This window comes from Aristolochia californica, unplaced genomic scaffold (assembly GCF_029961685.1).
Source record: "Aristolochia californica isolate CCGP_79_NKW_82.1479 unplaced genomic scaffold, dmAriCali1.0.hap1 SCAF_3, whole genome shotgun sequence".
Classification (NCBI taxonomy): domain Eukaryota; kingdom Viridiplantae; phylum Streptophyta; class Magnoliopsida; order Piperales; family Aristolochiaceae; genus Aristolochia; species Aristolochia californica.
Genome location: NW_027181992.1, coordinates 878,131 through 903,695, shown reverse-complemented (window position 1 = coordinate 903,695; position 25,565 = coordinate 878,131). Strand labels below are relative to the sequence as shown.

Below are 25,565 nucleotides of genomic sequence, written 5' to 3'. Positions count from 1 at the left end.
CTGTCGCTACTGAAGAGAAGATTGTTAAGTAATAGTTGATATCCTTTGGGTAAAGACATAAAAAAGAGTGTTTTTTGTTCTTTAGTAGAGGTAAAATATGCAGATAATCTACATTGCTGTAATCGTTTCTTGAACAACAAAAAATGTTGCAAACTAATTCACCAAAAACTAGAACAATGACTGCACGACGGCTCTTATGTGATACATCGCAATGCTCTCAAGCCATTTATCAGACCAAGATACCTTGGCAGAACATGAAAGGTGCATATAGGTGCTATATCTTTGTTCCAACACACCTTATGCAATTGCTAGAGAACAGGCACGGTCTGAGGGTAAGATTTGAATATTACTCTCGTCAGACAGCATATCTATATTACAATTACTTTATGCGTTGGGAATTTCGGGTTCTTCTCACCCTGGCTGGTTCTGCATCAATGGCTGGAGAGGGGTTAACAACAGCTTCATCTACTCGTTCAGCCTTGCAGCTCCTAAGCCTCTTCCTTGTGACAGGACCTGCTGAATTGGAATGCGGCTCTTGGGTCTGAGTACGCTCACTGGCCTCTGCTGCATCTTCTGTCAGCAAACCTGAATACTTCCATTCTGCCTTGCAACCTGGACAGATTCTTTGAACCTGAATTTGATAAACAAAAGTTAAGGAAATTGAAAAAGAAAGAGAATGATCATGGTACAAAACTTAAGGACAAAAATATACCCTTTTCTGAGAAAATTTCTTCTTCAGGCAGTAGTCGTGTATTCTCACTGCACAATCCCCATTACTGCATATATCAGCCTGCCAGTGAATTTTTTTTGATAAATACTAAGAAAAACAAATTAAGCTCACTACTGCAATGACAGATTTTCCTAATGATGTTTTAAAACAACCAACTGTGATGATACTAAGATGAGCAGAAACATGACACGTCCTAGCATGCATGCTTGCCTTAATTCATGGCATATCACATAGGAATACTATTGAGCAACAGAGCATAATCTACATGGGATCAAGGAGAGGACCTTCACTCCAGCTTCGTTGCAGACATCACACAACGGAACATCATTACTCCGGAACCAACTACGAAGATCAAGAAAAGATCTTACTCCAAGACCAATATTGCCATTCGAGGTCAAACAGAGCCACTGATCTCGAATAAGATCCTCCAGAGTTTTCTCCTTCTGGGACATTGTGAGGTTCCTGAATGTTGAAGGAATATGAAAAGGGCCATCCTGCGATCCTTGCCCTATCTGATCGTGTAACAAATTAGAAAGGGAGAAAAATAAGCAAATACAAGGTGTAGTTATTGAGACACAATGTTAAAATGTACTACTTAAAGAACTCTTGTCAGTCAAGTAAAACCAAAAGGGTCACTGTTGGAGGTCAAATAGGGAGAAATGACTGGTACAATTTTTAAACAAAATCAGTAAGATATGAAACTTTCTACTCTGGCAAAAAAAAAAAAAAAAAAAATGCTTAGTGAACATTAAACCTGATTCTCAAGATTAAGATTGAGAGCTTCGATGTTGCTTATGCATCCTAGAGCTGTTCCATCTTGCACAATAGCCTCTAGCTGCACAAAAAACGTTGAATGAAACAAATGTTCACACAAGATTGTAATTCAGCATAGTTGTTTCAATGCATGCCTGCTCCAACGCATAAGCAGAGTATATTGACAACCAAACTGAGTTTCACTGAGTTGCAAATAAAGTTTATCAAATACTTCTCACATTTGCTTGCTATGATCTGGAGACTTTTTAAGTTTGTTCTAAAATTGATGCTTTCTTTTCCTTCTTCTTTGAGTGGTTTTTTCTTTTTCTTCCATGACCAATATGTTAGAAATCTCGCCATGGATTGACCACTACCATACACGGCTCTTCATTCTTTTTGGTAGATCAGATTTATTGGTAGGTGACAATGTGGTACAGTGAAGCTATGACACTAAAGAATGCTTCCATGACACCACATTTGGCTTTCCAGGCATATGTTTTGGTTTAATGGAAAAAAAAAATATTCCCATGCTCAACAAAGTAAATAAGCAAATCATTCTTAACATTTCGTTTTCAGCCAACAAGCTTTTATAAAAATCAAGCCAAGTAGCTGAAGCAGAAGAGAGCGGACTGAACGTTAAGGAAATTTACTTACAACAGCTTTATAAAAAGCAATTTGGACAGCTGTATACTTTGTCCCAAGCTTTGATTGCTCATCGGCCACATTATTTACAACCCCATAGTAGACCTTTCCGTCATATTGATTTCTGCATCCCCTCAATTCGAATTGCACATAAGCCAATGCCCTATTTATCTGGCCAAGTTGCTCGTTGAATAGCTGCTGATGGGCATCTGCAAGCAAGTAAATCAAACCAACAACAATTTAATCAAGAAAAATGCCCATAGTGAGATCTCTATAACCTCCATACTACAAAAGCTAACGAGTGGAGGATACAGCTAAGGAAAGTGGACAAGTTTCTCCAATTCCAATCTAGAGCAAGCGGAGCTAAGTCTGCCCAGTTCCGGTTCATACAAACAGTATTTCACAGTGGATAGAGTCCCGGAACACAATAGCACTCAAATGATACGCAGCATAAAATCTGATTGAATATCAATGACAGAAATCATGTCGAAAACGACAGTTTCCCCATAATTTGAAATAGAACTGCTAATGGAAATTTAATTACTGAATGTGAGAATAACAAACTTGGGTACAAGCTGATAGAAAATTAGAAACAATCAATCAAAAACTATAACACATCTAACAATCAGAGAGTGGCATCTTTAACAGATAATTGCAAAGAATGAAAATCTGCAACGACGAAACATACAACTAGTCAAAGCAAAATGTACCCGCCCTTTTCCCAGTGACGGCAGAAAATATAGAAAAGAACTCCTTTTCCTGCAAAGGACCCCTACTCAACAATGCTTGCACAAGAGTATGGTGTTTCCAGTTCAAATCCGGCATCGTTCCCCAGGTACAAGAAAACCTATCTCAAAATTTCACCGCCTGCGAAGAAAAGAGGGCGAAATTCTTCTAAGAGTGCTCTATCATACATTAAAAAAACTAAATCGAAACTCGCAGAAGAATAAATATGCATAGAACCCCAACATTTGGATCGAAGTTGTGTAGAAAATGATCTGGCAGAGATGGAAATTTAAGATATTTCCCGCTAAGGTACGGAGAGCAGAACTTGGCGGGAATAGATGTAGAAAATAAAAAAAAATTACTTAATTCTGCAGGAACGTCGAGATAAGAGTTGCCATTCATCCGTTCACACAAGCTGAACCGTTGATCTTTTATGCCACGATCTGACAGTCCTGATGTTCAAATGGTTGACCTACCATTTAGAATTACGATGGTGCGTAATACGCACCACCAAGTGCTATCTGGTTCTCGCAGCATCATATCTCTTCGACACCTAGTCGCTGAGCTCCACGTGGCGATCAGGTCAATCAGACGAAAATGTCATTTCTGCCCCGTTTATGGCCCGTTAACGGGATCCCGCCCTTCGGAAGAGGTCTGCACCGGAGAAGAAGAGAAAAAAAATCGAAGCATCCCCCATTACCTGTAGGAAAATTTCTTTGCTAGAAACCCGTTTCTCTTTGCCTACAATGGCAGCATGCATTCCCTTTCTGATGTCACTGAAATTCGCCAAATCCCTCATTACGGATCCTTCCTCTGTTTTCGGTTGTTCAGAAGAATCGTCCGGTTGTACTCCACTGCTTTGATTTTGACGAATTCGAGTTGGAACAGAACATAAGAGTTCAAATGGAATCTTTGGACGTTTTCATTTTGACATCGATAATTCCTCAACAGACATTATCATCTCCTGTTATTCCTTGAATTTAAGGAACACCACATAAAAACATCGGAATATATAGAGGGCTACCTCGAGGTCCTCGACCTTCTTCTAAAACCAACGATTCTCAGCGAGGGCGGATTACAGACGAAAGCTTTGATTCTTGTTTTTTCTCCGGCGCAAACTTCTTTCTTGATTTGATGTGATGGCTTTTTTTTCTCTTTTTATTCTCTGATTCAAACCGACCTCATCACCAACCCGATTTCAACCAAACAAATGTAAATTCATACCCTATGCGTTCATTCTTATGACAAGTTTACAAGAAATTGCATGAGAGCAAATGTCATGATTTTCTTGAAGCCATCTGAAAACCCAATTTCAACGGGTTGGTTTTGGGTTGTAATTAAGGGGTTTTTACGTGTACCTTATTAAACCTTAAACTCTTGAAGGGTGTTTTTAAGGTTCCACGCAATAGTTAAACGGGTTTTTAGCGGGAAGAACAACGGGAAAGAGGAATAGATGAAGAAAGGAAGTGCACGAGAGGCGAAGAAAACTTTTGCCCATACAGAGCTACCCCTCCGGTTGTCTCTTGATAAAATCTCCGAGAACTATCAAGTACGAGATTATCTTCTCCAACAGATCTCTCTCTCTCTCGATATGTGCTCCCACTCGTCTCCAGTCGTTTGCTTGACAAGAAACTTGCAGATAAATCAAATAAATCAGGACTTTGCCGAATTTCTCAAAATAGCTTCTCCAACGAAATTCACGTCGTCTTGGGGTTTACCTGTCTTGATATTTATGCTACATTTCCTAATGTCCAACAAGCAGATGAAAGACGACCAAAAAGAAAGAGTTACGACTATCCATGGCACCGAAACGAATACCCGCAATGTAACGGATCATTAAAGGTTGTTCCTATCGCAGCACCTTCTCGTCTTTCTCCAACTAAACTTTTCCGAGTCTCCTTGGAGAAAAAGAGAACGCTAGAGATATCGAATTCGATCGATTTCTTGCCTTGTTGAAGCCGTCTAGGAAATTTTGGGGCTTTCTTACATGCTCGCTAACAACATCTTGGCTCATGAGGGAGGAGGAAGGACGAAGGAGAGGGATGAGAGATCATTCTTTCGATGTTGATCTTGCCTTTTGGCATCAAGAAAAAATAAATACAGTACTGGGAGACGGGGGGAGAAAGAAAACAAAGCAGAAAGGAAGAAAGAAGATACAAGAAGAATTTCTTATGGCGCCAACGAAAAGAAAAAAAAAACGCAAAAAGAAACACCAAAAATTGAGCACCGGAAGAGAAAAAAAAAAGATCATACAGAGGAGGACGAACAGAAAATACAGAGCTAACAATAAGGAAAAGACAGAGGACGAAAAGGAACGAATTGAAAGACTGGTTACGGCACTGCATGGCGCCAAGAATTATAAAAATAAAAAAGATTGAGAAAGAAACAAGGATTGTACGCGAGATAATGTTAAATACCTGGAAGAAGAAGAAGACGAACGCGGTAAAGGTTGTCTGCAATGAAGCACTGACGCGTCCCTTCCAAGAACTCAACGCCTCGCACCATCTCTTTCATCTCCAAAAAGTTTTACCCAGAACTGGTCGACCTTTTTGGAGACGCAAGAGATAGCGAGAGACGTTGAGTTCGAGTTCTTGCGATGTTGAGGCCTGGGTCTGGATCTTTCTTAAGCGCTCGCTCTATGCTCTCCGGTCGGGGGACGAAGGTTGATGGAGGAGAAACAGAGATCATAAATCATAAATAGAAGACCGGGGAAGAGAGAAAACAGAAGCAATATAGGACCAGAAAACCAAACGGCATTTGACATTATCATGCAAAACGTGTAGACAAGGGTATATTTGTTATTTTAATTATATTATAAACAAATACAGAAGGTTATTTATGTTATTTCATATTATATTATATGCATAAAGTGGATACAAGGGTATTTTTGTCCTTTTAATTGGAATTGCCTTAGATAACGGGTTCCTAATGGTTCCAATTAGCTTATTGGGTTCTTAATGGTTGTTTTTTATTGATTTGGGTTGGGTTTGGGTTTGAATAAGTCCAACCCCTGTAACAGCCCTGTCCTCGTCTCTGTTTTTCTAATGTGCAATCTTCTTGTATTCGTCTTGGGATGGTTGCCTTACCCTTCCCTTCTCCCTTCTGTTTCTCAGGTTCGGTTTCTGCATTTTTCTTTTCGGAATTTCAAGTTTTACTGTTTCAGTCTTGTAAAAGAAAGGGAGAGCATTGCCACCGAAGATTTTTTTATAATTGGAGGGAGCACCTCCGTTTTGCTGCTTGACTTGTTTATTCCTATGAATGGCCGCCATTTCCGGTCGTTGTCTCAGATCAGTATTGGGTGCCTTCAAGGATGCTTCATGTCAGTAGGTTCATCTATTAAACTTTCAATTAATCATCTTCATCGTTGTTCTACTGTTATTCCTTCACATGATGAAAAATGATAATCTTTCATCCCTCTCCTCGATTTTCAGAATTCCATCTAGAGTGAAACCCAAGAATACAAAATAGTTGTTTAAAAACAAATTTTCACTGGTACAGCCTGTCACGTTAGGCTTGTACTTAAGTTGCATAATGAAATGGTTTGCTGTGGAGATGCTTGTAAACCTAATGTTGTTTTATACAGTATCATTATAGATTATCTTTGCAAAGAAGGGTTAATATATCAAGCTCTGAAACTGTTCATTGAAATGAGTGATAAGGGAGTTGCCATAGATGTGGTTGTTTATAGTTCACTAATTAGTGGCCTTTGTCGTGTTGGTAATTGGGAAGTGGCTATGAGTTATTCAGAGAAATGGAGAGCATAGGGATCCTGCCAAATGTAGTAACATTCAATGTGTTTACTGATGTACTTTTTTAACAAAGGAAAAGTGAGAGAAGCCTGTAGTTTGTTTGAGCTGTTGGTACAAAGAGGGGTGAAACCTGATGGTATCATATACAATACATTGATGAATGGACTTTGCTTGGAAGGAAAGCTTGATAAAGCAAGAAATTTTTTCGACACGTGCAGATGTTATTTTTTCAGTTATAATGTGTTAATTAATGGATATTGTAAGAAAGAGATAGTGAATGAGGCTGTACTTATTTAGAGAAAGATGATAAGTGAGGGAGCTAAGCCTGCACCCTTTACCTATAATACTTTGTTAAGTGGACTTTGCTTGGAAGTAAAGTTCAAACCACAAAAGAGCTTTTGGATGAGATGCAAGTGGCCAATGCCCCGATTGGTTGACCTATATAATAATGATTTATGGGCTTTGCAAGAACCATTTTCTTATTGAAGCAATAGAACTTTCTCATGGAATCAGTAAATATGGAATTAAACGAAATATTAAGTTCTCTAATTCCATCATAGATGGGCTGTGTAAAATTGGGAAGGTTGAAATGGCAATGGAACAATTCCAGAAACTTGGAGAAATAGGTTTGCTGCCAAATGTTGTGACATATACTGTTGTGATTCTGGACTCGGCAGAGGAGGGAAGCTGAAAGAGGAGATGCAAGAGAAAGGTTATGAACCAAATGTTGTCACCTTTAGTACACTTACAGGTGCTTATTGCCAGCAGAATGAAAAAGTTAATGTGGCCCTACTTCTTCATAAGATGGCTGCAAGAAATATCACACCTGATGCTTCCACTGCTTTTATAATAGTGAAACCATTGTCCAATGATGAGAGAAATGGGGAGTTTGTTTGGTTGCTACCTGCTTTCTCACCTGATTCTGAAAACACATCTAAAAGCTTTCCTGTTGAGTCACTAACATCCTGTGACTGGTTTGACGTTTATGTTTGGTCAAAGTGTTGGCTAAATCCTGGATGCTGAGTAAAAATGTTTTTTCAGGAGATTTCTGTTGGTTCTTTACAACTTGTGAGATTTCAGGTGACTTCAGAATCGGTGTTCACTTTGGAAGTTTTGATCTCTCTCTGTTTAGTCCAAAACTTGTACACAATCAGTTTTATGTCGAGATACTTTTGCAAAAATCAGAGACTATAGAGGGACAGGGACATGGATAGAGCCATATACGTTACCTTCTGTCGTTCTGACCTTTTAAACTCAATACTGACCTGTTAGAGCTCTCAAAGCGACAGAAGGAGATGTTGTGTAAGCTATATTTTGTAAAGTTGACTCCTACTGGCTTCTACTGCCTGATGAGAAAAAAAGTTGGGAAAAAGCAAAAGGAAATGCAAAATGTTGGAATCAATTCTCAAGTTGGAGAAGAAATAGGTAAATTTCTTGTGTCGAATTTGCCCTCAACTTTGCATTGAGTCAAGAATTAGATTGTTTTCTATTTGTAAAATCAAACTTCACCCTGAACTTCAATGCTTGACATTTTGCATTTGTAACTTGGTCTTTGAGTTTCTCTTGTTCTCTCTATAACATACTAGTAGTATTTCACTGTAACATACTAGTAGTATTTCAGTGAGATCAATCTCCAGGTCATCTTCGGAACCTGGTATGTAAATGACAACGTTTTCCGTAATTGGCTATTTTCTTTTGATTTTTTTTCTTCTAAGGAAGAAAATATCGGTTTGTTCTCTTGAAGTGTGTACTTGTGCAAAATCATATATGAGAAAATTAGTGAGAGAGTCTCGTGTAGGGGTAGCATCGAGTCGAGCAAAGCTCTAATCTGCATATGTTCGAGTTTTGTTTAATCTGAATACCTTGAATTCGACCTCAAACTTAGCTTCGAGCTTAAAATTGGAATCGAACTAGAGGCCAAATTTTTTGACCGAGTTTGAGCTGAAGCTCAAGTCGGATTCGAGCTCTAACCTATATTTAAAACTTAAAAATAAATTAATAAATAAATAAAGAGAATATTGTGATGACCTTGGTATCATTGAACTATAAAGTATCAGAGAGGAGTCTAATACTTTACAATGGAGCATACTAATGTATAATAATCAACTTAATAGACCTAAAAGAAAAAGTGAACACCTCCATTAATAATGTTTATTCTATTGGCCAATACTAACGTTAGATGTTGAAGGACCGAAAAGGGTTGAACGGTCGATCATCTTTGAGGTTTGAGGTAAATAAAAGCAATTATCAACTAACTAAAGAGGGAATTGACGAGAACAATTAGAGTAAAAGGCATTTTCTTAAAAAAATCAATATGAACGAATCGATTCACAAGCTAACAAGTTGAGTTTGGAAAATTTTGAACTTGGCTTGTTATACTTAATGAGCCTTATTTCAAGTTTGAGTTCAAGTAAAAACTGAACTAAGCCGAATCTTTTTCAAGCGGAGCCACCTTAGTCTCTTGAATTTGGATTTGTTGGTCCATAATTAGTCTTTGTTGATTAAAGGATATGAATACTCGCATGTATATTGGATGAATTATTGGTTAAAAATTCAAATTGCCAGTATAATCCAATGTTTTATTTTTCTGCCCAAGCTTAAAAACTTTTACCGTAATCTAGATTTAATTAGATTAAAAAACATTATTTCTCCAAACAAAAAAATAAAAAATATAAGAAGATACAATATCTTATTTTATTGTAATATAAATGTAATTAGACGGATAATCCATACTTGTGCAAACACACTAAGGAAATTATATCATTTTAAAGCTGGGTATTTCTGGTAAACACATCTGTTCCTTTAGGCCCAATTAGTTCTTTCATCACAGCCTTCTGGCCCAACTATGACGGTCTTGGCGGAGGGTGCGACGTCCTTCCATTATTCAGTCGCATCATCACAGGTCCGGAAAGACTTCCTAACCGGTTACCGATTCTGTTTTCCGTTCTCTCGGTCCGCAAAACCTACCTGGGAAGTCTTCCCTGTTGAGTTCACTATCCAGTAGATCGGGAGTCGGATCAAATTCCCGGAATTATAAGGTGGAGTAAAAGGTTTGAAGCTGCGGGATTTCGAGAATTTCGACATTTCAGAGTGTTCGTTGAAAAGTGGATCTAGAAATGGTGAACTTTTGCGGTTAGAAGGACATTTTACGGTTTTTGTTCTATGAAAGAAATGGAGGGCTTCACCGCCAAAGATTTGTCTACTATTGGAGGGATCGCCACTGTTTCGCTGCTGCACTCGTTTATTCCCACGCATTGGCTGCCCTTTTCGGTTGTCGGCCGAGCTCAGAAATGGACGCTTTCGAGGACGCTTCTCGTCAGTAGGTTCTTCTCTCAATCTTTGAATTGGTCATGTTAGATTTTATTTTTCTTTTTCCGTTGATGCAGTTAGTGTCAAGGTTTATTTTTGTGAATGAGGGGTTTATGCCGTCGATGAGATCGCATTTATGCATCGAATTAATGCTATTCGAGGGTAAAAATGTGGCTAGGTGAAGATTTTTTTTTTTTTAAATTTAAAATAAAAAAGAAAATTGATAGTGGGTGGTTTCCAAGTTATATATCCCATTGGGTATCGTTAATGGCATTTAAGTAGAAAGCCTTAGGACGTTTTCTTTACAAGAGAAGAGTGAACATTTTGGATGCATGAGCTGAATCTTAGTCCATTAGATGTGAAGGTAACGGTATCTATTTCTTCTGCATGTTTCCACCCGCAAGTGCTCTTCTCCGGTTGTCTTCCTTGGTCCAAATGGACGTTTGTCTTACTGCCTCACAATATGAGCTCTCAAAATTCAGGACTGCCTAAGTACCTTGAATATGAGCTGGACCTTTGATATAACAGACGACTGAACTATGTATGATTGCATAGAGACTCCGGAGGAGAGGAGAATTTGGTAAGTTGGAAGGTGAACTCCCACTCCACGACAGCTCGTGGGTAGTATAAATGAACAAAAAAAAATGCCGAAGTTTAACCTCTAGTTGTCTTTCACAAAAAGGAGCCGAAACAACCCAGGAATTAGAGTTAAGGTTTGGAATGAAGAGTAGGCTCGAGGTTGTATTATTTAGTTTTCCCACAAGGAGCTGGATTTGGGTTTGCTGGCAATAGAATTCGTTAGAAACTTTATTGTTGATATTTTTATCGTTAAATACAGTAACTCAAATGAGCTTCTCTAAGTTGTTTGAAGTTTTCTGCTCTGAGAAGAATGGAGGAGTGTTCATTTATCCTACTGCAACATGGTTCGGGCCAGTGCTCATGTTAAATTTACAGCATGGCCTAGACCGTCTGTTAGAATATATCCTATCTATTCTGTGTTGATGATAAATTTACAGCACGGCCTAGAATATATCCTATTTATTCTGTGTTCATGATTCCTTGCTGATATTCTTAAAAACATATCTATTACTCAGTGATTATATATTTCCTCATTTTTTATGAAATGAAATTTCTTACAAATACTGACAATGTTTGAGCCTTTATCTTGTTGCGAATTATGCGGTGTCTACTGTCTTTTTTATTTATTTATATTATACATTTCTTTTTCATTTATTTTAGATTTACTGTGCAGGATCGCTCTTCCTTCATGGTTCTCAATGAAGGATTTTCTAGAAAATATAATTGAATAAACCTGTTTACTTAATTCTCTGCAATAGATGGTGCAAACAGAATTCCCAGGTCTTGGACATTTTCACGATTTCACTTCATTTTGTTGTCCTTTGAACAGCTGCATTTGGGGCTGTCTTGCATGTTATTTCCACTTCACTCCTTGGTGTAACTGCAATTACCATGGCAAACACCATAGCTGGGGAGGAAACAGTCCATAAACTAGCTTCATTGTTGCTGATTGTGCTTGGAGGAGGCTATGTTCTGTTATATTTGCTAGGAAAAGGTGGTCACAGTCACTCACACAACCACCCCATGGAGAAGATGGCCGTTGCAGGTCTTATCCTTGTGCCTGCTTTGTCTCCTTGTGCCACTACTCTTCCAGTATTTCTTGCTGTTGGCAACTCATCCTCTATGATGGTGCTTGCTATAATAGTGTTGCTGTTCAGGTAAATGGGTCCATGAATTTTCTTGTTGTTGAAAATATTAAGTTCATTTCATAAAAGAAAAAATCTTAAGTTCATCTGAAAAAACAAATCGAATTGTCAATGAGGGTACAGATTTGTAAAAGATATTTATCACGTTTGGCCATGCTACCCTTTTGTGAACTACCTTGCGTGAAGAAGATTTTATATGTTGTTCCTAATGAAAAAATTTTAGCTCCCAAAGTTGTTCTGGTTGGTAAGCACACTGAATGCTCCTTACTGATCTCATTTGTTTGTTGGCAGCACTATAACTGTGATGATGTCTCTGGTTGCTCTCTCATTTTATGGTGCCAGCCAGCTCAAGTTTCATTGGGTTGAGCGCAATGACAAGCTTCTTGTGGGTTCTGTGCTGTGCATTGTCGGTATTCTGACCCTGATTTTCCACGATCATGACGGTGATGACCATCTTCCCGATGGAGAGCATTTGCACAGAAAGCTCATCATATAGAATCCTATGGTGTCATTTGTTGCAAAAACTTGCATGGTGTTGCATTGGATTGAAAAGAGCAGCTGGTCGTGGCTCATGATCTATTTTCAGTGTAGGCCATCAAGTATCCATTCTATTGCTCTACATGTTTGGAGTTCCATAAATGGGTTTCTGCCTATGATCAATTGAAAAGTATTTAGGATCAGTCTGTTTGTAGCTTATGCGAAGCAACATTGTCGTAAAACAAGTCCACATGAAAAGGAAAAACAAGTATATCCAAAAATTTGCCCATGCTGTTTTGTAATGCAGGTTTACTTCTTCAGATGAGTTACTATTTGTTAGTATTCATATCAGCGTGTTCAGATTTGTTAATACTTATATTATTCTCCTTTAATTACATGAAAAAGGGATCTTCAGATTTATTAATACTTCAATTACTCCTCTAAGAAGGGATCTAAACCCTTTTGGATGGGTACATGCTGCTGTATTTTTTAGAGGGAAGGGACACCCCTCCAAGAGGGGGAGGGGGCAATCTTCACCCTTCCGTGTTTCATTATGGGGAAGATTGATGCCCTTTGTCTTCCTTCCCTTCTCAAGGAGGTTTTTATTAAAGAGTTTTCTTTTTCTTAAAGACGGTTAAAAGAGAAATAGTGCTTGGGTACAATTATTTTTAAACACTATATTTCAAAAATAATAATTATGCATTAGATTTAATTATAATTGTAATAAGTATTTTTAAATAAAAATTATTCAAATACCCTTGCATGTTTCATTTCCGGCTCTACGGGACACCGAAATAGGCCCGGTTCCCTTGTCACGTCTATTTTCGTAATATGCGCGTTAGGCAAGGGTATTTTGTGGAGATTAGTGGTTGTCACCCTTTATAAACTCCTAGGGTTTCTCGTCTGCTTGTCGAACCTAGGGTTTTGCTGGGGGAGAGAGTGAGAGATTGAGGCGTCGCAGCCATGGTGACCGCGAAGAAGACGGTAAATTATCTGGGACTTGGTTCTAGTTTTATGTCTGGTTGGCCTTTTACCTGTTGATTTTACGAATTCAGCTACGTATAACAGATCTCATCATTCACGTTTTTCTCTTAATGCATCGATTTCAGGATTCTCTACTTATTCTTTTCGTAGTTTGTGGAAGCTTGTATATATTTTCGTCTACATTGCAGTTGTGTTTTGCTATGTAAATGATTTTGTTTTGCTTATGTTTCTTTTTTCTTGGTAATATTGCAGAAGAAGACTCATGAGAGTATCAACAACAGGCTCGCTCTTGTGATGAAGAGCGGGAAGTATACCCTAGGTTACAAGACCGTCCTCAAATCCCTTAGGAGCTCTAAGGGTATGTGCCAGAGCTGAACGTATTTTTCTCTGTCATTTCGACTCGTTTTGGTTACTGATCTATGCACCAGAGTTTTCTCTCATGAGTACTGTATTCTCTAGACGATTTAGAAAAATCTTCTGTCGACTAAGCACGTTTAAATTAATTTCTGAAGGAGAAAGAGGCAAAAGTGCTCGCTTGCTATTTGATATAAAGTCAGATTTTTACTATTTTTTTAAACGGAAACTTTCTGAAAAGGAAGACATTGGAACATTAGGAGTTTGCTTTTATGATGTTTTGTGTTGTATAGCATGGTTTCGTGGGATAAGAAAGGACTTGGATAAGTTTGATTGCCCCATATTAAAAAAATTCACCTTTTAGAAAATTGGATTTGGTCTAGGTAAATCTGGATAAAAATGACAAGATCTTTATTGACCAGCACGTATTCAGATATATGCACTTTTCTGTTAGGTACAATGTGGAACTTTGCTTTCGGTAGCTGTAGTTCATTGTGATTTATTATCCTATCCTCTCTTACTTGCAGGAAAGTTGGTAATTATTGCCAACAACTGTCCTCCCCTTCGGAAGTCAGAGATTGAATACTATGCTATGTTGGGGAAGTGTGGAGTACATCATTTCAATGGAAGTAAGTAATTCACACCTTTGCATGGCCATTTCGGTTTTGTTCAGTTTCGCTCTTTTTTGCTTCAAACGTATAATATTGGTTATAAGAGAAATTGATGTATGTGCTTTCTATTTATCTTAAAAAATGCGATAGTTAATATTTTAAATGGAAAAGCTTTAAGCTTGTGATTAATGTCAAGAAGGTTATGATTGTTCAGTATAGATTCTAGTAAGCTGAAGCAAAAGTTCCTGTTTTCGTGTATACTAACCTGGAGAAGCTTCTTCCTTCTGTTTTCTCATTTTTTTGTTTTGAGTGCTTTCTAAATCTGACACTTCTAGTTTATGTTGTTTATCTCGAATTTAAATTGATCTTCTGGTATTGACATTTTTCTTGGTCTTTGAGTAGAACAAACTTGTCTCCCTGGGCAGCCTTATTATAGATCACTAGTTAATAGTCATGTTTGTTATAATAGCATAGTTCTTGTTGTGTTTGAGGAAATTAACCAAGGGATACACTTCTTGCTTCATGAAGGTAATTACTGTTGAGACATTCATCACAACCATTGGCAAGCTTATTTGATAGATTGTTTTTTGTTTTTTTCCTTCTTTTTGCTCTTAGAGGAATGTTACTCTCTTAGAGGAATGTTACTGAGTGATGTAAGGAAAAATTAGACTTCTTGAGACGACTTTAAAGGGGTTTTTCATCACCAGACATCAGAAACTTTGATGGTTTGGAGGGCTTTTTTTCTGTTCTTGAAAGCTAAATATTGTGGCTGTCTTCTTTGCTATTAGAACAGTTATGTTAGCAAAAAAATGGTAAATATAATTATGGCAATTCTCATCATTTGGTTGAGGCTTATTGTTTTACATTTCTGTTTATCAGACAATGTGGATCTGGGGACTGCTTGTGGTAAATATTACCGGGTCTGCTGCCTAAGCATTATTGATCCAGGTTTGTATAAACAAAAAGGATTTTACTTTTTTTTATACATCATTATCCCTAACTTGATGATCATCTTCAAAATTTTCTGTCGCAGGTGATTCGGATATTATCAAGAGTCTCCCAGGCGACCAGTGATAGAAGCAATGGAACTAGTCTGCTTTGTCTTTTAAAGTATTACGCGGATATTGTAATAGGAGTAGCCTTGTTCAGTGGTGGTAGAGAGTTAAATTTTGATTTTTGTCATTTGTTGATCAAGATATATAAGTCCTTTTTTTACATTTCTTGTACCTCTCGGTTTTTTGCACACGATCCAGTCTTTTGTTTCTCTTCGCTTATCTAGAGCCCTGGGTAAGCGTCAACCTTTTGTTAATTTTATATGCTGAGAGTTCTACGTGCTGCTCGTTTTGGTATTATATAGGCGCTATTTCTCTAGCGAGTTTACCTGATGGATTTTTAGGCACTGCATGAGCCAAAAAAAGAACTGCAGGCTCTATGGTAGAGCGACGTCTTTTTAAAGAAGAAGGGCTGTTGGAAGCTTGCCTGAACTTGATACTCTCGTGCCAATGAGAAAAAGAATAAGAATCTTATGAACTGTGGAAGAAGCAGAAAGATTGATAAGCTCTTGGGGGAATGCGGGTTTGTGAACGGACTTGGTCGTTAACGGGGTTACACTTCTATGCGCTAATCATTATCTGCTCCTGCCTGTCCCTGCAAGAAATCATCTGTTTTGCACTTCTTTCCCTTTGCCTAAATCTCTTTTGGGAAGTCTATCTCCCCGGATTGCTCAACCCATTCTGGGATTTTCTTGCGGGTCCTGTAAACTTCCTTTCCTTAGCTCCTGGTTCTTTGGTGATAGGAGAATTGGTCGAGATGTTGTACTGTTTTAAAGCATATAATCCATAGAACTGACACGGCTTTCCGCACCTCTTTGGTTCCTCAGCTATTTAGTCTATAATTTTGTATAATCTATACTGTTGATTCTTATTTGTGCCAATTCTTTATCATTTAAAGCCATGTCTAGTCCAAGTAAACATAAAGTGACTGTCCTGAATTCCATCGACTTGGATGTGTTTGGGTAGTGTAATCCAATCTCTATTGAACTTGTTCGAACAGGTTTCGATCATATAACTCGTGTTTGAGCTAGTTTAATCCTTGATGTCTGTGTCTGAGCTGCTCATCTTTCTATTTGAGTACAGGTAAGAAATTAGATCGTAATCGACTTTTTCTCTCCTTTTTCACGGGAAATAATAGAGAGCATAAAAGATCTTCTTTCCTGTATGGTTTTTGGATGGACGACTTGACTTGAAATGGGCCCACTTTGCTGGATCGATGACCCAGTTCTTTTAAAAACTATGTAGTAATAAACCCCAGTGGTCAAAGTTGGAAACTTTCATCCTACTGAACCCAACCCTAGTTTTTTTTGTTTTTACTATCCTCCATGTGGTCGACTCGGCAGGTTTACCGCCAATGGTTAACGTGATTAGTCCCACATAGAATCCATGGAGAAACAACCGCCCATGACTGAACCCATATACTATCGAGCTCGTGAGATTGCAAAGAACGGAGCTGCGTGGTGAGCACATAGCGAACTATTCTTTCGCCTTTTACTAAAGAATACCGTGTGCTCGCCACAAATAGTAGCATACGCCTATTTTTGGTAGAGGACTTTTTAACCAAAAGTCCTCTCAAATCAAAAGCTAAACTTAGATACATATGCTAGACTCGAAGAAAGTCATACATGCATGTGACATTAATTTATATAACCCTGAAGAAAAAGGACAGATTAACCTATCAAATGAGGAAACAAAAAACCGTTCTTAAGATCAGACTGTTCTGATTTTGACACCAATCTTTTTCCATGAAACATTTGGCATGATCTGCTTTTGGTTAACCCGGTTTTTGAATCGGATGGCGAAGTTGAGCAGTGAATCCAGAAGAGAATCGGATAAAAGGTGAGGTTGAAGACCCAGCTCAATTAGTTTTGTGTGCTTTGCATTATAGTAGTGTTCCTCTGCTTCAACACGCGGGTTTGGTACAGAGACAGTGCGGACCTCCAGTCCAAGCTTCTCTCCTGCCTTGGTGACCAGGCGAGCAAGCTCATTGACTGAGAACTGCTCAGTGAATTGGTTGAAGACTCGAAATTCACCGGGTTTGGCTGGGTTTGAAATGGCAAGCTCAACGCATTGGACTGTGTCTCTAATGTCAAGATAACCTCGAGTCTGAAATACAGGAGTGACAAAATTAACACAAAGAAAGTCTCAATAAGAAGATGCCATAGTGGATAACACCATTGCGCAACCTCCCTCTTGGTTCCAATCCAGTAATCTAGACAAAAATAACTGAATATGATGGCAAAGAATGAAAGTTTTACCTGTCCTCCTTTACCATACACAGTGAGTGGGTGCCCAACAGCAGCCTGAACACAGAACCGATTCAATGCTGTTCCAAACACCCCATCATAATCAAACCTGTTGCATAGCTCTTCATGCATCTCTGTCTCATCAGTTCTCACCCCATAAACCACTCCTTGGTTCAGATCAGTGGCTCGGATTCCCCAAGCTTTACAAGTAAATGCAATGTTATTTGAGTCATGCACTTTGCTCAGATGGTAGAACGAACTAGCCTGCTTGGGATATGGTAAAGTATCTGTTCTTCCATTATGGGTAATTGTAATATATCCTTCCTCAATATCGATATTTGGAGTACCATATTCACCCATTGTCCCAAGCTTGACCAAGTGACACTCTGCTGAAAATTCTTTTATCGCAAACAGAACATTGAGTGTCCCAATCACATTGTTTTTCTGTGTGAACACTGCTCTGGAATGGTCAATCATGGAATAAGGAGCAGATCTTTGTTCACCAAAGTGGACCACAGAATCTGGCTCAAAAGATTTCATGGTTTCTGAGAGGAATTCAAAATCACAAATATCACCTATGTAGAGCTTGATGGACTTCCCTGTGACAGACTTCCAACGTTGGATACGATCATGAATGGATGCGATCGGTGTTAGAGAATCCAGGCCAAGCTGGTGGTCAAATTGGCGACGGATCAGACTGTCGACAATGGCAACCTCATAACTTTTGTTGGAAAGGTGAAGAGCAGTGGCCCAACCACAATATCCATCCCCACCAATGACCATGACTCGCTTGGGCTTGGAGCCATCACCGAGAACTTGGTTGGGATGGGAGTAGCTTTGAGCTTCTTGACTTGCAGTTAAGGTGGCTGCACAGAAAATATGGAATCTATGGACATTTCCTTTTCTAGTACAAATGGGGGCATCTGATAGAAATCTAGATGTGTGGAGAGGGACAGGAGGAAGATATGTTGATGAACAGTTCACTCGTTCTACACGAGGCTTTACGCTGATGGCTGGAGTCAAGGTGCAATATGCAGGCAGCAAATGTGCCATTTTGATACGAGGATTCTCCTTCTCGCAAGTCCAGGTCAATAAGCAGATGGACACCTGAGAAACAGTCACCAATGTTATAATAGAAGACAATCTAAGTAGAATTTTTTTAAAGAGAATGAGAGTCTGTTAAAACCTTAAAAGAGTGAAGTGGCCCTCAAACCGCACATTTATCAATTTATAACAGAGTTTCTTGGTTTTCTCCAACGAATAAAAGTAGGATAAGAACAAATTCTTTGGGAGAACAATCGCAAAGTTTGGAAAGAGGCAAGTTTATAAATGGAAGAAGAACAATTAAGGAAATGAAACCTTCAAAAAAATGATCACCTTATCAGAAGAAATATTTCAATAGAGGAAGGAGGTCCCAAACAACCGGTTTCTAAGCAAAACTCCCTGGTCAGAAAAGGAATATGCTTCTATAGTAGCCAGACCAAGAAGGATACCAACGTGGAATATCAAGATGCTTCAATTTCCACCACTAGCTCACATCAGAGGAGGAAAGAGGAAGAACCTCATCAAGCCTATGGAAGTGGCCGGGTCTGTTACAAACCCGTGCGAGTCAGGCCCCGTGGTCAAGGAGAGTTGTAACAGAGCCACTCTCCAAGGGAGAATGAAGTGCAACGCTGGCTCAATAATTTCAAGCCTTTGAAATAGACAAATTAGAGTTTTTACTTCCCCTGTTGGCAGGAATTAGCTAAACAGAAACAAAATAAAACTCTAATCCCAAGGGCGAAAAGTCTAACAGGATAAACAAAATTTATGTCTCCTACATCACATTATGTACACAGAAGAGTGTAACTAAAATATAAAGTTTTTAAGGAAATGCATGGCAATGAATATTCTTTTTACTGCAAAGAAGCATCACTAATCCTCAACAAGCAAATTTCCCCATTTTACGCAGCCAAGAGATTAAAAATCCGAATCTTTCGCACAAGCATAAATACCACACAAAGGTCCGAACCCCATGAGCAGAGAAGCTTCAGATGCGGAAGTAGAGAATGGATTACTTACACGTACCACGAAAGACATCAACCAGAACAGCGTGAACAATAGGTAATTCGGAAAAGGAACAAGCTCTAAAAACTAAAAGGGAGGCCATTTCTTTCCACTCCAAACTACATCAAAAGAGAAATTTTCAAAACTTTCCACTTAAAGCTCGAAACTGACCTTGCTCGCAGGAGAAATTTATTACCCCGTTATGATGGCAGCGAGCTCCGCAAAATTAAAACAACAAGTAATGTGATCTAAATTTTAGCCGCGAGGAAGAAATTTGCAGGGAAACAGAAGCAAAATAAGACATTTGAATAGCCTGAAAGAAGAAGAGAGGTACTTATACGGGGTGATAAAGTGGGTGGGAAGGCCGGAATCGAATCACGGAGCTCGAACGCATATTCCAATGTTAAAACTTAAAAAAGTTAGGAAATTGGATAATCGAGTAGGCCCGTCAATAAAACTTGGCTTAATGAGGCCCACTATTGTTGATGGGCCTTAAAAACAATCTCAGTGGTATTTAGGTAATTAGACACGCTGTGATCCGCTGATTCTCGTGTGGACCCGGAAGGGTTTTCTCGTTGTGGGAAGCTGGAAAACCCTCGACGGATTGTGCGGGGATATTTATCTGGTTTCTTCTTTTCTCAACTCCCTGTGCTTTCGCTGTTTCTCTCTCTGCGGGTTTTTATTCTACAATTGAATTTTGATCAGATCAATGGACATGTGACGAAGCTCACCGCTGCCATCGCATGATAAAGTTCTTTGTTCGGAGGTAAGTTCCTTTCCTTTTTTTGAATTTGAAATTTTCTTGTGTTTAGGCAGGAAGATGTCTTCTGTCTATTTTGACTCCATTTCCTTGTTGAAGTTTTTATTGATTTTTTTCGTTTTGATCCATTGCGTCGTTGAATTTTGATTGATATGTTCTTGTAGTTTTTTGTGCTTTTCAATGTGACTGACTCGTAATTTAGGGTTAGTTTCCGACGTTCCGTAGCACTGAACCGAGCCAGCTCGTTGTGACTCGTGTTCGACGCAGGTGACGAACGGCTAAGCTCCTTTAGTTCTCTACCCTCTATTTCTTCTTCCCCTGCCTTCACTTTTCAATTTCTTTCTCTGTTATCTTCCACTCCATTCATCTCATCCCGGCGAGAAGAGAGGAGAGGAATGGGAAATCCGGGTGGCTGATCTTTGAGCTTTATTGTTAAAAAATAATAATAAATTGATCGAAAGCATTTTTTATTGTCTTCAAATTTCTCAAAAGTGGCAGGGATTTACTTTTAATGGTTTGAACCGTGTCTAGTACTTAGGTTTGGAAAGTCACGACCTTGGCTGCTACCCATCTTGTCAGCAAGTAATTTCGCAAATTATCTGCTACTCACGGCCTTTCAATCTGTATTATGTGCTACGGAAGCGTTCGTTTTGAGAATTTCGAAAATTTGCCATTTTTTGTGCAAAAATTGTTAGTCCAATCTTTCCTCAGGTCTGACCCTTGATGTATTTATGCTACTCTACTGTTTGAATACAACTTTAGGCTGTTTTGGATGCCTCTTGAGGGATTCCAATAGGCGAACCCTTGGTGTAAAGAATTATCTATTTCGGATCATGATTTTTTAATACATGGTTTAGTATGAAGCGAGAATCACAGATAAGCAGATCTAGACCAGCTTATGAATCTAAGTGCTGCTTGTATGTGGTGGTCCATTATGGGGAATTTAAAGCATTATATCTTTTGTAGTTTTCAGTATTGCAATGGGGGAACTTATTATTTTGTTCAGACGGTTTCTGTAATTGAACCTGTGGATGTGGTTAGTGGTTGACGCAATTAATTCATTGGATCTACTTATATTACATTTTTTTTTTACTATTACAGGTTTGAGCTACTCGAGCTCGAATAGAACCAGGTTCAATCTCTGGTGCTTGAGCTGAGCTCCATCCTAGGCTCGTGGCTGCAAAAGCTCCCTGGTAAGCTTCAAATTCATCTCATGAGTACTGAAAAAGCTTCTTTTCTGACATCCAGTCTTGCCATTAGATGTTGGTGACCCTTGGAAATTAAATCTCCTTGCTAGTCTGAACTGCACCATTAGGGTCTGAAAACTCTCTTTGTTGGATTTCACAGTGTTTTTTTCTTCTGACTTTTATGTTATGACAAATTGGTAACAATTTGAAATTTTTGGGTAGTAAACCATTAAGGTGTTACTGATGGCCGTTTGGTCTAGTGGTATTCTTCTTACATTAGGTGACTCAGGTCGCGAGTTCGAATCGTGCCATGCCCCTCTCAAAAAAAAAAAAAAAAAAAACCATTAAGGAGTTTGCCTTATGTAAAGTGTGCCTTAGCTGTAGTGGGAGGAGTTAGATTGTTTTTGTTGAAAAACTAATGGATTTAGTATGCTTCTGGTTGTTCTTTTCAAGATTTTGATTTAAGTTTGTGTTTCTTGACCACCTTATAACAGGCCTATCTTTCGTAAAATCATTCCTTTGTGCTTTCTGTCCAATTAGTATTATATTTTAGTGGGACTTTTGTCAATTTTGCTTGTAGTTTCGGTTTGTTAGTTCAAACTTTTAAGTTATGCTGCACAAACTATCTTATGACATGGTACCTGTCTTGTAGTGCTGGCATCATATGTGTTTTTCTTATTCAACAGCAAATTACTTGAGATTGATCTATTCTTTTCATCTGTAGGAGACTGAAGCATTGATATATCAGCCAACTGCAGAATCATCTGGAACAAGTTGATGATTTTAAGGTTTTTGTGAAAACTTAATAGACTTGGTATTGTTTACGGTGTTCATTTGACCTGAAACAAGTTCTCAGTACCATTGGATCTTCTGGCTTTGCCTTCTCCAAATACTTAATCCTGAAAAATGTCGGGCAAGAAAGAAGAGAAAGCCCAGGCTGCAGCAGAAATGATCAAGGCGGCTGCATTAACGGCGGCAAAGGGTCTCGGTCGGGCCCAAGCTGAACGAGCAGCTGCAGCAGCAGCTCGGAATGTAAATGCTTATGGGCAGAAGGAAGAAGGTCCAAGCCGATGGCAAGAAAAAAAAGAAGCTAAGCGTCAAATGTATCTCATGAGTACTGAAAAAGCAGTTAAGCTGGGTGAAAGAAAAGACTTGAAGCCTTCCATGTCTTCCATAGGTGGTGCAGCTTCTCAATGTCAGAAATGTTTCCAAACTGGCCACTGGACTTATGAGTGCAAGAATGAACGTGTCTATATATCCCGCCCTTCCCGAACACAACTGCTGAAAAACCCTAAATTGAGGATGAAACTGCCGGTTTCATATGAATTGGATAATCCGGATATCCCCAAGGAGTTAGAAAAGAACAAACAGAGTAGTAGTAAGAAGGGTGAAAAGGGTGAGAGGAAGAAGAGTAAGAGGAAGCATCGGCATGATAGGGACTCTGGAATGGAAAGTAGTGAGGCTTCCGTTTTTGAGACAGATAGCGAGTCCTCTTCTGTTACTGAATCAGATGATTCATCACAAAGTAGCTCAAGTTATAGTTCATCAGATTCCGAGGAGAGAAGGCGGAGGCGGAGGAAGAGGAAGAAGCATAAGAGGCACAGTTCATCATCAGAATCTTCTGAGTCAGAGTCTGCTTCAGACTCAGATTCTGATGATAGAAGTAGAAGGAAGAGCAGAAGGCACAGAAAGGGACGTTAAGAGGAAGAAGACGTGACTGAGATGTTGTTTTTGGCTGTAGTGGAAGAATGTATGCCCTAAAGATTCTATGTAAAACTAGAGAATTATGCTTCCTGTATTTTTCAGTTCTCTTGACCCGTTTCTTCAAGTGTATTTGGTTCTAGGCATTGGGTGCTCGTATAAATAGAACAGGACAACAAATGGACCTAATGAACAATGAAACTCCTCTGATAATCCAATTGATGTTTTTTCAATATTTATATTTACTCAAATGGCACCCACCGCTGGGAAGGTAACACCTGTTTTCTTTGTCAGATGTGTTCTCATTTAAAATTATTAAAAGAAGTGTCGTAAGGGCCAACTCAATTCTGGCCTTTTATAGTCTACTTATAGAGGCCTTCATCTGCCATTGACGGTGAAAAAACAGAGGAGATGAGGCTCGTCCCCCTGTCATCCTCGTCATCTCGATTGCTCCTGATCTCCCTTCTCTTTCTGATCCTCCTCCTGAGCTTGGAATCCAAAAGAGTGGAGACAGATGGGGTTTTGGAATTTTCTGCGTGTGATTTGTCCCCATGCAGGGCGCGCGTCGGAAACGATGCCTGCTGCAAAGCCATCTCTGACATTGTGAAGAGCGACCGTTGTGGCTGCGTCTGCAAGACCCTGAATAATTGGGGTGCTCCCGATCTCCCCCTTCTCTGTTACGACACTGGGAGGTGCAGCAGAGCTTGTATAGAATGTGCTTGTTCTTATATGTGAAACTCTATCATGTAAAATCACAGCATGTCTAGTTCTTTGCATGAAGTTCACAACTTTTGTTCTTGGTTTGGTGCTTTAGTTCATGTTTGATTATTATCCTCGACAGCTTCAATTCTCTTCCTTCCAATCTACTGATCCTGAGAGAAAACACTTACTTGATCAAAAGAAAATCTGCGAGGGGAAAAAGATAAATTCAATTTTTTGGTCCAAGGGAATCGAATGATACGTTATACACAAGGAGCTTTATTACCCTTTGATGAGGCTGTTCTCCTTCCCTTTCTCCACCTCTCTTCTGGATCCCGGTTTTGCATTTCTTCAAATAGCTATTTATTTTATCTTAGCAACTGTCGCGAGGCGATCATCTTCGTATTCTTTTCCGGCTTTCAGTTGTTGTGAAGTATAAGAAGCAATTTTACCTGCGCGAGCATCTCTCTAGGATGAAGCTAGAGACGACCCTTTCTGGTATTACATCTGTTTGGAACTGAAGTCGCGGCCTTTTGCATATTTCGGCGTCGCAGGATCTTGAGGCTTATATTCGAAGCAATAATCCCTCAAGAAATAAACCAGTAATTGAGAGAGGATTCAATCGGCATGAGTGACTGAATCCCCATTTCATTTCTGAAAGTTGTTCTTTCATCAGTAATTAAACAAGTCTACGCTTTGAAATTCCTGGTTGTTAAAGTCACTGCACAAAATTTGACAAAAAACCTATCGAAACGGTGTTGTCAACAAATTGAGGTCGTCTATGGAGGCTAAAGGGAACTTGAACGAAAGTTGGAATCTCCATTTCCCAGGAGGAATATGACTTGCAGCTGGTTAATAAAAACCAAATATACTTGGGACTGGAAGATATCCTGTTCATGCGAAGACTAGAAAAGAAGCTAAGCAGCTGAGCAAGAGAATGTTTTTCGCCATATTTGGATAATTTCATTAAGCGTCTTTGCAGGTTCACTGAACAGGCCGTGAAAAACAGTCTCAGGAAGAGCTTTGCAGAGCAACCATGACCTAACAGCAATTATGTACACCAGCATTATCTTCTACCTCGCCGCATTTTCTGTTCATCTCCTCTTCTTCGACGAACCTCTACTGCCTCTTTCCTTGGAACACCAGCCTCATGATTTCCCCTTCCACCCCACCCAACAGTGCCAAGGAATTTTATATTTTTTCTGCATTTATGTATCCCTTTTCTATTTCATATTGTCATCTTCTCTGGTTTATCCTCTATATTTCATTAAGATTTGTTGAAGAACTTTTACATTAAGATGAATAGATTGATCACTAACAATCTTACCACTAACAAGATGAATAGATTGATCACTAAAAAAAGAGATATCAACGCACTCTTACCACTAACGAGCATCTTTAAAAATCGTATCTATTGTTTTTTCAAATGTATGATTCAATTATGAGGTCTTAAAAGTCAAGCTATCGATGGATTAAATAATGTTAGATGAAATGAACAACTGATACTTCCTCGAAATCTGTTTTTATTGGCATGCCTGTAGCATTTACACATTTTCTAAAATGAACGAGCTTGTAGACCATATCACAGCAATAATTAGCAAAGTAACTCCAAGGTTCTTCATACATTTGAAAGTTCTTCTTCTGAATTCCATGTTCTAAAAACATTATATTAAACTCTGAGGGCTCCACTCAAATCTCGACGCTCCTTCACCTGAAAAACTTCATCCAGTCCAGTGTACAACAACAAGATCTATTTGCATTAGTATACGATCTTTCGGATTATCAGCAAAGAACTGGAATACATTCTTCCCAGTA

The 25,565-nt window shown here is 38.9% G+C and overlaps 5 protein-coding genes and 1 non-coding gene across 8 annotated transcripts; 4 read left to right on the top strand and 2 right to left on the bottom strand.

Moving 5' to 3' along the window:
- Nucleotides 1-98: 98 nt before the first annotated feature.
- On the bottom strand, nucleotides 99-3,234 carry LOC137959926 (uncharacterized). 2 transcript variants are annotated; one of them, XM_068807348.1, is made up of 7 exons: nucleotides 3,214-3,234; nucleotides 2,836-2,992; nucleotides 2,138-2,334; nucleotides 1,485-1,565; nucleotides 1,015-1,242; nucleotides 713-790; nucleotides 99-631 (listed from the first exon to the last, which is right to left on the bottom strand). In XM_068807348.1, exons 2-7 carry the CDS (start codon nucleotides 2,948-2,950, stop codon nucleotides 380-382), a joined length of 951 nt encoding a protein of 316 aa, XP_068663449.1. In that variant the 5' UTR covers nucleotides 2,951-2,992; nucleotides 3,214-3,234; the 3' UTR covers nucleotides 99-379. The 2 variants fall into 2 exon arrangements, with proteins under 2 accessions (XP_068663449.1, XP_068663448.1); XM_068807347.1 differs by lacking the exon at nucleotides 3,214-3,234 and adding an exon at nucleotides 3,095-3,183.
- Nucleotides 3,235-9,476: 6,242 nt separating this feature from the next.
- On the top strand, nucleotides 9,477-12,435 carry LOC137960150 (uncharacterized). Its single transcript, XM_068807656.1, has 3 exons — nucleotides 9,477-9,919; nucleotides 11,318-11,645; nucleotides 11,925-12,435. The coding sequence occupies exons 1-3, from the start codon at nucleotides 9,763-9,765 to the stop codon at nucleotides 12,127-12,129; spliced, it is 690 nt and encodes a 229-aa protein (XP_068663757.1). The 5' UTR covers nucleotides 9,477-9,762; the 3' UTR covers nucleotides 12,130-12,435.
- Nucleotides 12,436-13,004: 569 nt separating this feature from the next.
- Nucleotides 13,005-15,276, top strand: LOC137958959 (large ribosomal subunit protein eL30-like). The gene is made up of 5 exons (XM_068806184.1): nucleotides 13,005-13,094; nucleotides 13,347-13,452; nucleotides 13,976-14,077; nucleotides 14,939-15,007; nucleotides 15,093-15,276. The coding sequence occupies exons 1-5, from the start codon at nucleotides 13,074-13,076 to the stop codon at nucleotides 15,131-15,133; spliced, it is 339 nt and encodes a 112-aa protein (XP_068662285.1). The 5' UTR covers nucleotides 13,005-13,073; the 3' UTR covers nucleotides 15,134-15,276.
- A 1,286-nt stretch (nucleotides 15,277-16,562) lies between these two features.
- Nucleotides 16,563-16,681, top strand: LOC137960662 (U5 spliceosomal RNA). The gene has a single exon (XR_011114213.1). It is a non-coding gene; the product is annotated as a U5 spliceosomal RNA (small nuclear RNA).
- Nucleotides 16,580-19,704, bottom strand: LOC137959908 (UDP-sulfoquinovose synthase, chloroplastic-like). 2 transcript variants are annotated; one of them, XM_068807318.1, is made up of 3 exons: nucleotides 19,575-19,704; nucleotides 17,370-18,464; nucleotides 16,580-17,217 (listed from the first exon to the last, which is right to left on the bottom strand). In XM_068807318.1, the coding sequence occupies exons 2-3, from the start codon at nucleotides 18,408-18,410 to the stop codon at nucleotides 16,822-16,824; spliced, it is 1,437 nt and encodes a 478-aa protein (XP_068663419.1). In that variant the 5' UTR covers nucleotides 18,411-18,464; nucleotides 19,575-19,704; the 3' UTR covers nucleotides 16,580-16,821. The 2 variants fall into 2 exon arrangements, with proteins under 2 accessions (XP_068663419.1, XP_068663420.1); XM_068807319.1 differs by lacking the exon at nucleotides 19,575-19,704 and adding an exon at nucleotides 18,735-19,043.
- Nucleotides 19,705-19,989: 285 nt separating this feature from the next.
- LOC137959829 (uncharacterized) lies at nucleotides 19,990-23,172 on the top strand. The gene is made up of 3 exons (XM_068807205.1): nucleotides 19,990-20,169; nucleotides 21,265-21,356; nucleotides 22,075-23,172. The coding sequence occupies exon 3, from the start codon at nucleotides 22,257-22,259 to the stop codon at nucleotides 23,049-23,051; it is 795 nt and encodes a 264-aa protein (XP_068663306.1). The 5' UTR covers nucleotides 19,990-20,169; nucleotides 21,265-21,356; nucleotides 22,075-22,256; the 3' UTR covers nucleotides 23,052-23,172.
- Nucleotides 23,173-25,565: the final 2,393 nt, after the last annotated feature.